The sequence below is a fragment of the Syngnathus scovelli genome, chromosome 15 (assembly GCF_024217435.2).
Source record: "Syngnathus scovelli strain Florida chromosome 15, RoL_Ssco_1.2, whole genome shotgun sequence".
In the NCBI taxonomy this organism is placed as follows: Eukaryota; Metazoa; Chordata; class Actinopteri; order Syngnathiformes; family Syngnathidae; genus Syngnathus; species Syngnathus scovelli.
Window position 1 is genome coordinate 3711003 of NC_090861.1, and position 11984 is coordinate 3722986.

The window sequence follows — 11984 nt, forward strand, 5'->3', positions numbered from 1 at the left end:
GGCAACTTTCTTACCCAAACGAGACTTTATTGCATAAAGGTGGTTTTCTTTGCACATTTTCCCAAGATGGAGCCGAGGCAACCGCTACCATTTAGTTCCAGGCGGTCTTCTCTTGCATATGTGGACAAGCCACACCTTGAAGGACTGGCAGCAGCATCAAATCCAAAGACTTGTTGCAGCTGCCATTTTGTTTGGCTCTTCGAGCGAGCGCTAACCACGTCGTCACATGCGATACGTTCCTTTATATATTAATCTATCTAAAAATCAGTGATTTTATTTGAAATCAACTCTGATTAAAAACTCAGTAAATAATTGCTCCATGCGGATATAAATTAGCATTTTTAAAAAAAATCGGACCATTATGAGGTCATGTTACTAACTCATCCGGGTCACTCAGACGTGACAAACATTCAATGTGGAAAAAGCGTTTCCATCACATGACACATTCTAGTTGTGACATCATAATATTAGTCAACTTAACTTGCACTTCTCAAATGGGCCACCAGGGGCAGCGTCGTCTTCCCAGACTAAGCAGCACCATCCCATCCATCCTGCTTATCCTCACGAGGGTGGCTTGAGCCTATCTCGGCTGTCTTCGGGCAGTAGGCAGTGAACACCCTGAACTGGTCGCTAGCCAATCACAGGGCACACGAACATGCATACATTGTGTGTTTGTTGAAGCACACGTGACTCATCTTATGGTGTGTACTGCTGAGATGACCTAGATACGCGTGTACGCACACACGGAATTGCAATGAGATGCTCCTCCGGAACCTTTTTCTTTTTTTTTTTGCACCAAGCATACATCAGCTCTTCTCTGTCCTCGTTTCAGCACATTCGTAATGTTGCTGTTGACGCTTTGCTCATTGGGTATGTAAGTGCACATGGTTGGAGAAGATGAGAACATGTTAGCGTCCTTGAGGAGGTGGCAATCAGTTCCAAGCACCCAACGCTTGTTTTTGTTCTTATCTGTTTTTCATTGCCATCAATTTACATTCCCCCAAAGTGTCCTTATTTTCATTTGTTTAAAAAAAATGATGCCAACTTTCCGGTTGGAGATGAAGGAACATCTTGAAAGCAACACAAGGAGATAGGTGGTCCGCTCCTGAGCCCAAAGAAAGAAAAAGTTGACAGACCTGCCGGGATCCTTGCGGGCGTACCCACGAATGCGTCCGTCACAGTGAAGAGTTTTCACTCCATGCCGTTGCGCAACATCTGATTGGCGGCAATGAGCATGACGCTGATGATGAAGGCCATGGCGAAGGCGCAGATGAGACTTTTCCTCACGCACGTCTGCCGGTTCTTCTTCTTGGGATGCACTGAAGCACCATATAAACATTAGCACTCCAAAAAATTACAATTGTTAAAGGAAAGAAAGACGCTGACCTCCCTCGTACTCGGGACAGCTTCCCGAGGTTTCGTTGAGGCTCTCCTCCTCGGTGATGATGATGTTCTCGATGTCCTTCATGGTCAGGTGATCGCGGAAGGCGTGGAAGAGAACCTGCTTCAGCTCGTCCAGAGACAGCTGCTGCATGTCAAACTGCGTCCGCACATACAAGATGTCTTTGCTTAATTGAACGGAGTGAGCTGAAATGAAACGAGGAGGAAGAACCGACGCCGACAAAGATTTCCCGCTCACCTGCCAGAAGATGCTGTCGATGGTGTTGCCTAAGAAACCTTCTCTGTTGTCCGACGACAGCAGCTTTGGCCCGAGTATCGTCATGAACTCCTCAAAGTCCACCTGACCGTCTCCTGCATGCACAAAGTAGGAATAAAAACTGGCCTGCAGAAACATCAAGAGATGTCCTCACCATCCATGTCCAGCTTCTGCATGATGATGGCGAGCTCCACCTCGCTTGGCATGTACCCCAACGAGCGCATGGCCATTCCCAGCTCCTGCTTGGAGATGAAGCCATTCCCATCGCGGTCCAGCACACGAAAGGCCTCTCGAATCTCTGAGGTACACACAAGTGTGTGGGTTCATTGGCACACAATTAACATGCACCCGGCATCCACTATATTAGGAACACTTTGTGTGCCATCCATTCATTTTCAGGGCTGGAGCCTTTCCCAGTCCCCACTTTATGGGGAAAGCCTGTATGTGTGTGTGTGTGATTGATGAAGGGCCTGAAGCAGCCTGAGAGCGGCGGGTCCACTCGGAATGATTAACAAGCTCAGATGATCCTTGAAGAACCTTCAGAAGCCCTGGAGTGGATGTGGAGAATGACACGCCAAAACAACACAAGGTGCCATGTCGAGGCACGCCGTCAAGGTCAGCGTGAGGTCAAGATCCACAATCACAAAGAAGATGATGCCGACTGACCTCCAAGCTCCTCGGTGGAGATGCTGGTGAGCTTGAAGGCGTCGTCGCCTTCCGTGAGGGAGCCGCTCAGGTAGTTGTCGGGGTACAGGAGGCCCGCTCGCACGTGATGAAACGGCATCTTCTTCCTCCTACACACATGCACACGCTGGATGTAACGTGATGAGATGATCATCACCCGACAAGCGGATTGCAGCATCGGGCATCATCACATCGGAATTCCAGCGGACGCTAAGCGCTAACAAATGTCAACTTATCATCAAGTGTTGTCCTCAAAGCAATTGGTTGGTGTACCTAATGAACTGGCCACTAAGCTCTAAAGAATTGCCGTTGCGCGCATAAGATACAGTTAAACATTTCTTTAAATAGCACATGAATTAATAAAACATCATTGTGAACACACACACACACACACACACACACAGACACACACACAGCTTCAAAGTCACACGAGCACACACACAACAGACACGTTGCTGATGTACTAACCTTTTCTGTCATGGGTGACATTTTGGACTTGTGTGTTTGTGTGTGTAGAGTATGTGTGTGTTGCACGAGGTGGGGGGGGTTAGTTTGAGTAGTTTGACCTTTTTTTTTAAACTTATTAAGATGAAGCTTTTTTTCTGATGAGATTGCAATCATAAACAATTTGATTAGGCTGTGAAAGGATCCACTTTATTATATATATTTTTTTCTGAGTAGTCACAGTTTGAGCTTTAAACAGACCGCATGATTTTTTTTGGGGGGGGTGTGAAACCCAAGGCCCACGGGCATCATCTCATGTTTTTATCCGGGCCCATTTTTAGAGAGTCGTTTATCTCTGCACACACACACAAATATTGTTTTGATGATGATCTGGCTGTTTGCCTCACAACAGGTGCACAATGTGTGTGTGTTTGTGCGAGCGGGGGCTTGATGCAGCCTACCTGCAGCGTGTGGAGTCAGCCGACCCCTTCGAGCCGGTCCCCCCGCTGGGCGTGCCGGTCCCCGGTTGGCGATGGGTCTAAAGGAAGTCAGGACGCGGCGGGAGACGGTTGCCGCTCGGGTCCGTCTTCTCGTGCGCACGCCGCTCATCCGCACACGCGCGTCCCACTTGTGGGGGCGATCCGTCAATCAAACTCAACTGAATCAATCAATCAAGAATCCAAAGCGCCGCCTTCTCGCTTACGCCCACACGTGATAGAGAGACGAATGTCCGGTGCGTTCATCAGACGTCAGGAAATACCAACGCCGTGCTCGGTGAGAGAGCGAGGCAACACTCGGTGCTGTGTGCCGGGGGATGCCTCAGACTCTAAAAGATGGAGAGAGAGGGAGAGAGAGAGAGAGAAGGAGGGTGGGAGGGAGAGGAAAAAAGTCTCGGTGCAGTCAGCTCATCCTTCCCGCCAACACAACAGTTGTGTTCACCTTTTGTATGTCGTTACAACTTGATTGGCACGAGGAAAGCCCTGTCTGACAAGAACCACATCTAGTTGGGGTTCCTCCAGGTCTCCCTGATTCACACCATCAGTGAGCAAAACCGGAAAAATCTTTTCTCGATTTATTGTAAGTCGAAACTGGACCTTCACAAGTAATCAACAGTTGCTGTCTGATGGCGATGGCAACAGGCCGGCGGGTTTTACGACACGCCGATGAGAATTTACACACAACCGTCCTCTGCTTGTTGTCGCTGTAATATTACTTATGTGCACGCACACACACACTAAAATGTGTCGTAAACACACAACATGGCGGAGAGCTGGAGGTAAACGTTACGGCTTGTCCTGTGAGGGTTGAATCTGCAGAGCCTCATGAATAATGCAAAACACCACGTTCACATTCGTTCCCCACTTTTTCACAGTGTGTGTGTGTGTGTGTGTGTGTAAGCAGCAGCAATCAAGGAGAACACGAGGACACTGCAACAGACTGCTAACTACCAGCGACCTCCGCCAAGGCCCGAAAGTGGAGGCAGATGGTCATGGTTGCTAACCTCCCGCGAATTGCGCAATAACTAGCATAAGAGCAGGTTGATGACATCATGGTCTAACTTGCTAAGACTTTTTTTTTTGCATTAAGTCGGAGTTGAAAAGTTCACCAAGCAAACAATGGCGACCTCATGAATATTAACACTTTGGTCTCGCTTCCGCTTGATTGCTTTTTTTTTGCTGTCAATATTGATTTGAGACTTCTTATTTCACCATCTGACCCCGCGGTGACCCCGAGGACCGAGTAGGTCCATCTCCTCAGGACACAAATAAGACAAATACTTCAATATGCTTTTGTCTCCATGGCAACAGGCTGCTGATGTAAAATAAATATGATTGCAAGCAGATCAGCCCTGTAGCAGCTGTCACTCGTAATATTGCACTTTTCGTTATCAATGACATCATCTCGTTTTAGCTCAATTAACTCCATTATTTTCTCCTTTTCAATCTTGAGCCTTGTGGCTCATTCCAGCTCTCATTGGTCTCCATCTTCTCTCTCGCCTGACCTCCAACTCCCCTTCCTTCTCGTGCGTGCTCCCTCCCAGCGCATCATATCCAATCTCGCCGTCTTCTCCCAAACTTGCCCTCCTCCTCCTCCTCCTCCTCACTCTCGGCTTCACCTCCTCATTCATGCCGCTCGCGTCCCGTCGCTAAGTCTGATTACGTTGCGGAACTGAAGGGCGCACACACATGCAGAGGTGAATCCATGCTGAGCCATCACGAGTGGCGTGCGGGTAAATGAAAGCAGATGGAAGTGCGTGTTGGAGCACACTGAGGGGAGGGGGGGCGGGGGCAACGTGACACCTGAGGACGCATCAAGGACGTGAGATCTTATTGTCCTTCCACGTCAAGCGGGACACAAAGAGTCCGCCCGTATGTTTGTCTCCCCTTCGTTCACCTCCCGTCTCCACACGTGGCCCGGCTAAGTGACAAGAATATGAATGTGAACTGTTGCCATGGCAACACAGCAGCTTTGTGAGTCATGGAGGCAGAAAAGGATGACAAAACAAACCTTTCCCTCTTTCCTTTCCTCCACATTTCAAACTGTTTTGGAAGTTCACCACATCTCCTTTTTCTTGTCCTTAACCATTTCCTTCTCTACCTTTCCTCATCTACATCATCACCTCCCCTATATTCTCCCCAAGCCCTTTCCAACCCACTTTCCATTCCAGCACTGTTCTGCAGCCCCCCCCCACCCCGAAATGTAAGAAAGGAGGTCACACGGTTGTCACGAGGGAGAGTGCGTCGTAAGATTTTTTTAAAACCAGCAACAATCATAATATATCCTTTTTTTTTTTCTAATCGTGACTAAAATTGGATTTGAAATTGAGCTCCCTGAAGGTTGGGTGGTCCTTTCAGACTTTTCTGTTGAGCAAGGAACTGAATAATGAGAAAGGAAAAGGATGTGAGGCGGCAGAGACGGAAAAAAAAAAAAGAGGCGACAGGCGGCGCATTGTCACAAATTCTTTTGAAATGCTGCGTATGGTAAAAAATGCTTTGCAAAGAAATTCAGTCATTCAAAAGTGAGTCATCAAGTAAAAACACAATAAAAGGTCGCCGTAGTGTTAAAATGAAACAAAATTTAGTAGCAAAACTGAATTGTAGCTTAAAAAAAAAAAACGAGGTGGCTGAGTCCAGAGTGTCGATGTGAGGTCGTGCCGACGGCGACAAAATGGCACCCGTCGATCGAAGATGAGCGCGAAGGCAAAAATCGTGAACCCGAGGACGCGTGTGGAGAAGACGAGCGAAAAGGGAGGAGGGGCCAACGATGATGGAAGGAGTTGCCTTGAAAGGCGGCGGCTGTCTTGTACGAACGCCGATCAAATACAACAAAAAGGCACCTGTCCATAAAGACTGGAGAAAATCCCAAAAAGTCTTTGGGTCGGACCCTCTCCTTGCTGCTCTTCCTCAAACCTCCTCCAAGAAGGCCATATGAGACGCGTAGGCCGCGTTTCTCTGCCCAAAACGAAACCGAAGACGGCGTCAACAATTTGTAGCCAATCAAAATTGAGGACAGTACCGTGTGCTCTCACACAAACATGCTTGCTTACGTTGGCGTGAGGAATGTAGAGCGGTTCCGGCATGTAAGCCCTGGCGTCGTGCAGCGTGTACACCTGCTCGTGAGGAAGGTGAGGATGATGATGATGAAGATGCTGCTGCTGCTGTTGTTGTTGCTCCTCCAGCTTCAGAGACTCAATCTCAGTCTTGAGTTCCTTCAGTTGGTCCTGGAGATGTTTGCTCTTCTCCATGTACTCCAACCTGACACACAGACACTGTGTGAAAGACCTGAAGAAGCGAGAGGAGAGTTGAGCGTACGCCTGACCTCTCGCGCTCGATCTCCATGGAGAGCCTCTTCATGTCAGAGTCTTTAAAGTCCAGACGCGACGACGTGCCTTCGTAGGCCGGGTCGGATTCCGGGGGCGCGGCGGGCGTGGCGGCGGGAGTTGAGGCGGGTGCGGGAACGGCAGCGGAGGGAGGAGCTGAATAGGCCGCGATCAGCTGAACACAGAAGAGCGGAGAAAACAAATGTTTGACCCCGATGCTTGTTTGTCTATACGTGCTCTCCGCGTACCGGGTAGGTGGTCTTGGTGATCTCCAGCAGTTTCTGCTTGGCCCTCCTCTCGGCATCCCTGGCCTCGCTGAGGTCCTGCTTCAGGTGGTCGGCTTCCTTCAGTCTGCCGGCGTGAGCGGCGTGAGGACGGGAAGGCCTGGTGGCGAATCGCGGCGGGCTTACCTTCTCTCCGACTGCTCCACCAGCTTGACGGCCAGCTGCTCGGCCTCCCTCATCTTCTGCTCCATCAGCCTCTTCTCCTCTTTGGTCTTCATGGCGTTGACCTCCAACCTCTGGCGCTCCTGCTCGGCCTCGGCCGCCTTGTGAGCCAGCAGCTTGGCTTCCTCCTCGGCGATCTGCGCTTTCTCCGCCAGGAGATCGGCCGTCTCCTCCGAGCGTAGCTGAAAGACGAGCCCGCGTTAACTCAGGGTAGCGGACAGGCAATTCTCCTCAGCGTGAAGCTCACCAGTGCTTCGTTGGCCAGACGCGCCTCATCCTGCAGCTGGAATAGCCTCCGTTCCATCTCCTCTTTGGCTCGCTCAGCCTCCTCCCGCATCTGCTTCTCCCGCGACAGGATCTGCCGCTCCATCTGGAAGAAGAAGGTGAGGATGTCAGAGCGACCGGCTTCCCACTGCAGCCGGCTAACATTCTCACCTTCTTGCGGGCCTTCTCCTCTTTGGCCTGCGCCTTCATCTGCTGCACCTCGATGGAGTCCACCTTCCTCCTCCGCATGAACAGATCGTGGTTGCCGATGCACAGCTGCAGGATCTGAGGACCCAAAGACGGCGTCAAGTCTCGACGGGATCTCGGCGCCGCTCGGACTCACCAGCTTGTTGACTCGCAGCTGAGACGAGTAGAACTTGAAGACGTCTTTCTTCTTGTCCAGAGGCTTGATGGTGAACTGCAATGGCGAACAGCATTGTCACAAGATGAAAGGCAAAAGGAGGAGGAAGAAGGCTCTGAAGGTGCTTGCCTCTTTCTCGCTGTAGGAGATATTGCGAATGCCGCTCCATGGAAAAGACTTGTTGGGGGTGAGCTTGCTGTTGGGGCTGTAGATGTGAAGACCCTGCGCGTCCACGCCCAGCAGCAGGTCCGTGTCACGCTTGTTTTGCTACGGCCGAGAAACCTCACCAGTTAGCGGCCGTGCTCCAGAAGAGACCCTGCCCCCCACGAGAGCACTCACGGTGATGTCGAAGTAGCTGACGCCGTACATCTCTAGGTCCTGAGCGATCTTCAGGTATTCCATCTCCGCCTCGTCCCTGCCGGGAATCACACCGGCGTCAGCGACAACATGGCCGACCAGTGTCCGTGCGCCGAACATTACCTGGCGATGCCCCGGTGCTCGGCGTACCAGGCCGTGATCTTCTCCTCCCACATGTCTGCTGTCATCTGATACTGCATCAGCACCTGATATCAGGACAAAAAGATTTTATTGAACCCAGTACGACATTTTATCTTTGTCCATCACTTACTGTTTTGGGAAGAAGTTCATCCTGCGCCAAGAAACCCGGCTTGTGGAAGTTGGGGTCGTAGTCACCGTACTGGAACGACCAAAGGGGTGAGATTGTTCGTACGTCGTTAAGGAAGTGACGCAGCGCATAACTTTGCTGCCCTTACTTTAGCTTGGACGGCATACGAGGCCAGAAGAACAGAAGCTTCAGGAGAGCAGAAAATCTCCTCATCCAAGATTTGTTTCTTCACCTGAAACAAAAGCAAGTCGGCATCAACAAAAACTGCAAATGAACTTGAATTGACTTTGGGGAAATAAGCCCCGCCCCCTCTAATAATAAAACTAGTCTGTTGAATATTTGTGGAATATGACCGAAGCAGCAAAATGGAGCCATTTTGAGCCATCTCAGGGGTAGCCACTTGCTGTGCGCGGAAAATGACATCACAGCGCCAAAGGGCTCGGCGTGCCAACGTCAGGTGAGCAAACCCAGAAAACAGGTGAGCCGTGACGATGGTTAGCTGAGCCCAACTGAGCGGCCAACGCTTACTTGCCAAGGAATCTAACACTTCTCTGAGGAATGCTGGCTGCCCCCTTGGGACGGCTCCGAAAGGTCGTGTGTTGCCGCTTCATTCATATTGCACGATGGCAATATTCCACAGTGCTTAGACCCAAGGGGGGCTGCAGAGAACATCTTCTTGTCAAGACAATTTTCACACTTCACTTTCGATAGAGAACCTGTAAGAAGAAGAGGTGCTGTGTGATTTCTTGGACGAGCTCTTCCTCAACTTTCTCTGGAAAGAATTTGGCCAGGAAGTGAAATGTGATGGGCGAGTCTTTAGGAATCTCCTGGTCCAAGACCTGAAGGAGGACATTTTAGTTAAAACTATAAAACAGACACTCAAGTATCCATTTTTATGCTTCCTTTTCTACACTTACTCGTTTGTCAGGTTTGAGCCACGCATAGGTGCCCTTGACGGTGCAACGAAGACCGAAGAACCAGGTCTCCCTCAAGCCCACCGTACGACACACTAGGTCAAACAAGTCTTTGCCTTTCCACTTCACCTGAAGAACAAAAACACAACATTTGGAGCAGCCAGTTGAGACGTTTAAAAGATTTGTGTCGTTATACCTCACAACTGAATTCCATCTCAGCATCCATGGTGGTAACTTTGACTTTGAACGTCTTCGGCGTTTTCTTTTTTAAGCCTAAAATGGACATTTTAGCTGCGTTGCTGTCAGGGAAACCTGCAGAAAAGCAAAGAGGGTTTTTTTTCTCAGCATGTTCACGCCTCAACAACACTAACACAAAGATTTTCTAAAAGTCCATCCATAATAATCCAAAATACACTAAGCTCTTTACCAGAATGAATTTCTCGATGTTTCTGGCGGTTGAAGGGGACTTTTTGCTTGTTGTTGTTGGGCGGCTTGAAGCTAAGCTAACTTGCTTTGAAGCTTCGAGTAGAGCACGAAAACTCACCGAAAGCGACTCAAACAAGTCGGCAACTTTTCGCAAGACTCCATCACTAAACACAAACATGAATTAACTACTTATCTGCTTGAGTTTCCCCCTTTCCACAAAGTACCTCAGCAAATGCGTGTTAGCTGCTTGTTAGCTAAAGTTTAGGACAAGCAACAAGCTTGTTTTGAAAACGCCCCCTACAGGCAGTATAATTACCTACAGGCTGCAGCTCCGAAAAAATGCACGTCCATAGACATCATATTGAAATAGATAAAGCGCAAATAATCTATCATCCATCCTATAAAAGTGACTTTGGTGCCTATGTATCTCTTTTGAAATACATTTGTGTGTGAATGATAGACATGACTTGACGTTTGTGCACTTTTTGCATCTTCATTCTCTGACTCTGATGACTCATTTTTATCGGGAGTCCACGTATATGACACATTCAATATGGCGGACGCGCTGACATTCCAACGCAACAGCTAGTAGCCCAGACATTTAAAATTGTGATCATTTTGAACCTGTTTTTTTTGTACTGATTGTATTTTAAATGTAATCCATTAAATATAATAAGAGAAGATGGCTGCTTGAAGTCTGACGAGTTGTGCCTGCGGGCGGTCAAAAGGATTTGACGGAAAGTCCTTGGTTGTATTTCAGGGCCGTTGAGTGAATCAAACGAGGGACAACTTGACTTCATGGAAAGTTTTTGATTCAGAAATTCGCACATGCAGACAAGCATCACGTTATTGTATTAAAAGCTTCAAAGGTAGCTGTTAAAGCTTTTCAAAAAGATAAATGGATCCAGGAATGTATGCCTTTTCATGATCGGTCACCTCTCGCTGAAATTGGATCACGGCAGTCACGTCGACGCGGCGCCACAGTCCCTCGTCCTCCATTTGCTTCATCTCGCCCTCCAAGGCTGCCTTGTACTCCAAGTTTTCATGGCTAGCCCGAGTGGTCATGCAGATGAGGCCTCCTGTGAGGTCAGAAGTTAGCTTTAGACCTGAAAAGCTCCTAATGGTTTCCAGAGTGTCCTCACCCTCTTTAGTGACCCGCGGTAACTCCCGGATCGCCTTCACTGGAATATGACTTGAACTTAAACCGCCGACGAGGATCGTTATATCAAAAGCACCTAGGAGACGAGGATAGATGAAGAACACGTCTTTGGATTATCGTCATCACCTGTTCATCATGGCCTCACTAGTAGCCCAAAAGCCAAAGTCATGGATGGATGGACAGTTACCTGACGGGACAGGAATTGGTTGATCTCCCAGCGTTGCCGTCTTGAGGTCTTGGTACAAGCCGCTTTGTCGGGCGTAATGCAGCATGCCCTCGCTGCTGTCGACCCCCACAAAGCGCTCGAATCCCTCCCACTTCATCTGCACCACACGTACAGATTTTGAACTTTTAATGAGCATCAGTCTGCTGGATCTCTTCATGGATGCCCACCATCTTGGCCACCATGCCAGTGCCGCAGGCCAGGTCCAAGACTTCTGCCGCTTGGCGCTCTCCGCTGAAGTGGGCGGAGACTTTGCTGGCTGCCAGACTGGGCGCACGGTAATCAATAAGTTCAACATCCTGTTGAATGGATGCCAAAAATAACAGTCAACAGTAAAAAAAATATTGATGTGGTGTGGTTTTCTGCAGAAGTTGTGGGCAACGCTAATGGGTGGAATTAAAAGTTAAATGAATTCGAGTCAAATCAGTGATTGCATTGTAGACCTGCTCGTAGGTTTTGGCCCACTGGTTGTAGAAGTGAGTCAGGTCCTCCGCAGAAGGGCCTTCGTGTAAGGACAGGATGACGTCTCTGGCCATTTCAAACGTGCGTGCGTCCGCGGACGTCATCGTGCACGAGCGCCTATCAAGAACGACACGACATGACGTCCGAGCGCAACATATGTGCCGTCATAAACACATGCAAGGTAAACTGTTATCGTGTGCTTTACCTACGATTAGAACGTCTACTTTATGATATTAGTAACGGTTATTGAGCAAAAAAAGAGGATGATAGCGTAGTGATGAAAATGAGTTGAACGTGAAACCGTTAATTTACCTCCTTTAGCGTAGTGATGAAAACGAGTTGAACGTGAAACCGTTAATTTACCTCCTTTAGCGTAGTGATGAAAACGAGTTGAACGTGAAACCGTCAATAATTGCCCTCCTTTGCCTGAGGGTTAGCCCAGGGACAGCAAAAAGAAATAGACTCAGTCTTTATGAACTAGCAGCTAGTTTGACTTGTC

General features: G+C 48.9%; 3 protein-coding genes across 4 annotated transcripts; all 3 read right to left on the bottom strand.

The window, feature by feature from the left end:
• Positions 1-6: 6 nt before the first annotated feature.
• Positions 7-3264, bottom strand: LOC125982439 (calcium-binding protein 8). The gene is made up of 6 exons (XM_049743005.2): positions 3247-3264; positions 2324-2451; positions 1812-1955; positions 1640-1752; positions 1387-1540; positions 7-1319 (listed from the first exon to the last, which is right to left on the bottom strand). The coding sequence occupies exons 2-6, from the start codon at positions 2439-2441 to the stop codon at positions 1192-1194; spliced, it is 657 nt and encodes a 218-aa protein (XP_049598962.1). The 5' UTR covers positions 2442-2451; positions 3247-3264; the 3' UTR covers positions 7-1191.
• Positions 3265-5732: 2468 nt separating this feature from the next.
• Positions 5733-10107, bottom strand: nf2b (NF2, moesin-ezrin-radixin like (MERLIN) tumor suppressor b). The gene is made up of 17 exons (XM_068653206.1): positions 9643-10107; positions 9412-9527; positions 9219-9344; positions 9018-9140; positions 8450-8533; positions 8305-8373; positions 8157-8239; positions 8016-8091; positions 7806-7943; positions 7659-7733; positions 7487-7600; positions 7299-7421; positions 7016-7233; positions 6854-6956; positions 6605-6780; positions 6333-6540; positions 5733-6237 (listed from the first exon to the last, which is right to left on the bottom strand). Exons 2-17 carry the CDS (start codon positions 9499-9501, stop codon positions 6190-6192), a joined length of 1854 nt encoding a protein of 617 aa, XP_068509307.1. The 5' UTR covers positions 9502-9527; positions 9643-10107; the 3' UTR covers positions 5733-6189.
• A 329-nt stretch (positions 10108-10436) lies between these two features.
• LOC125982406 (methyltransferase-like protein 27) lies at positions 10437-11933 on the bottom strand. 2 transcript variants are annotated; one of them, XM_049742960.2, is made up of 6 exons: positions 11798-11933; positions 11467-11602; positions 11194-11322; positions 10988-11123; positions 10784-10876; positions 10437-10720 (listed from the first exon to the last, which is right to left on the bottom strand). In XM_049742960.2, exons 2-6 carry the CDS (start codon positions 11587-11589, stop codon positions 10518-10520), a joined length of 684 nt encoding a protein of 227 aa, XP_049598917.1. In that variant the 5' UTR covers positions 11590-11602; positions 11798-11933; the 3' UTR covers positions 10437-10517. The 2 variants fall into 2 exon arrangements, with proteins under 2 accessions (XP_049598917.1, XP_049598918.1); XM_049742961.2 differs by having other exon boundaries at positions 11849-11926.
• Between the last annotated feature and the right edge of the window lie 51 nt (positions 11934-11984).

Coding starts and splice junctions, on each gene's coding strand:
- LOC125982406 (XM_049742960.2), bottom strand. CDS start 11,589: ATGACGTCCGCGGACGCACGCACGTTTGAAATGGCCAGAGACGTCATC. Junction 11,323..11,466: donor GGGCCAAAACCTACGAGCAG/GTCTACAATGCA, acceptor TCCATTCAACAG/GATGTTGAACTTATTGATTA. Junction 10,877..10,987: donor ACCAATTCCTGTCCCGTCAG/GTAACTGTCCAT, acceptor CTCGTCTCCTAG/GTGCTTTTGATATAACGATC.
- nf2b (XM_068653206.1), bottom strand. CDS start 9,501: ATGTCCATTTTAGGCTTAAAAAAGAAAACGCCGAAGACGTTCAAAGTC. Junction 9,345..9,411: donor AGATGGAATTCAGTTGTGAG/GTATAACGACAC, acceptor TTTGTTCTTCAG/GTGAAGTGGAAAGGCAAAGA. Junction 7,944..8,015: donor TCAGCTACTTCGACATCACC/GTGAGTGCTCTC, acceptor TCTCGGCCGTAG/CAAAACAAGCGTGACACGGA.
- LOC125982439 (XM_049743005.2), bottom strand. CDS start 2,441: ATGCCGTTTCATCACGTGCGAGCGGGCCTCCTGTACCCCGACAACTAC. Junction 1,956..2,323: donor CTCCACCGAGGAGCTTGGAG/GTCAGTCGGCAT, acceptor TGTGTACCTCAG/AGATTCGAGAGGCCTTTCGT. Junction 1,320..1,386: donor CTGTCCCGAGTACGAGGGAG/GTCAGCGTCTTT, acceptor ATGGTGCTTCAG/TGCATCCCAAGAAGAAGAAC.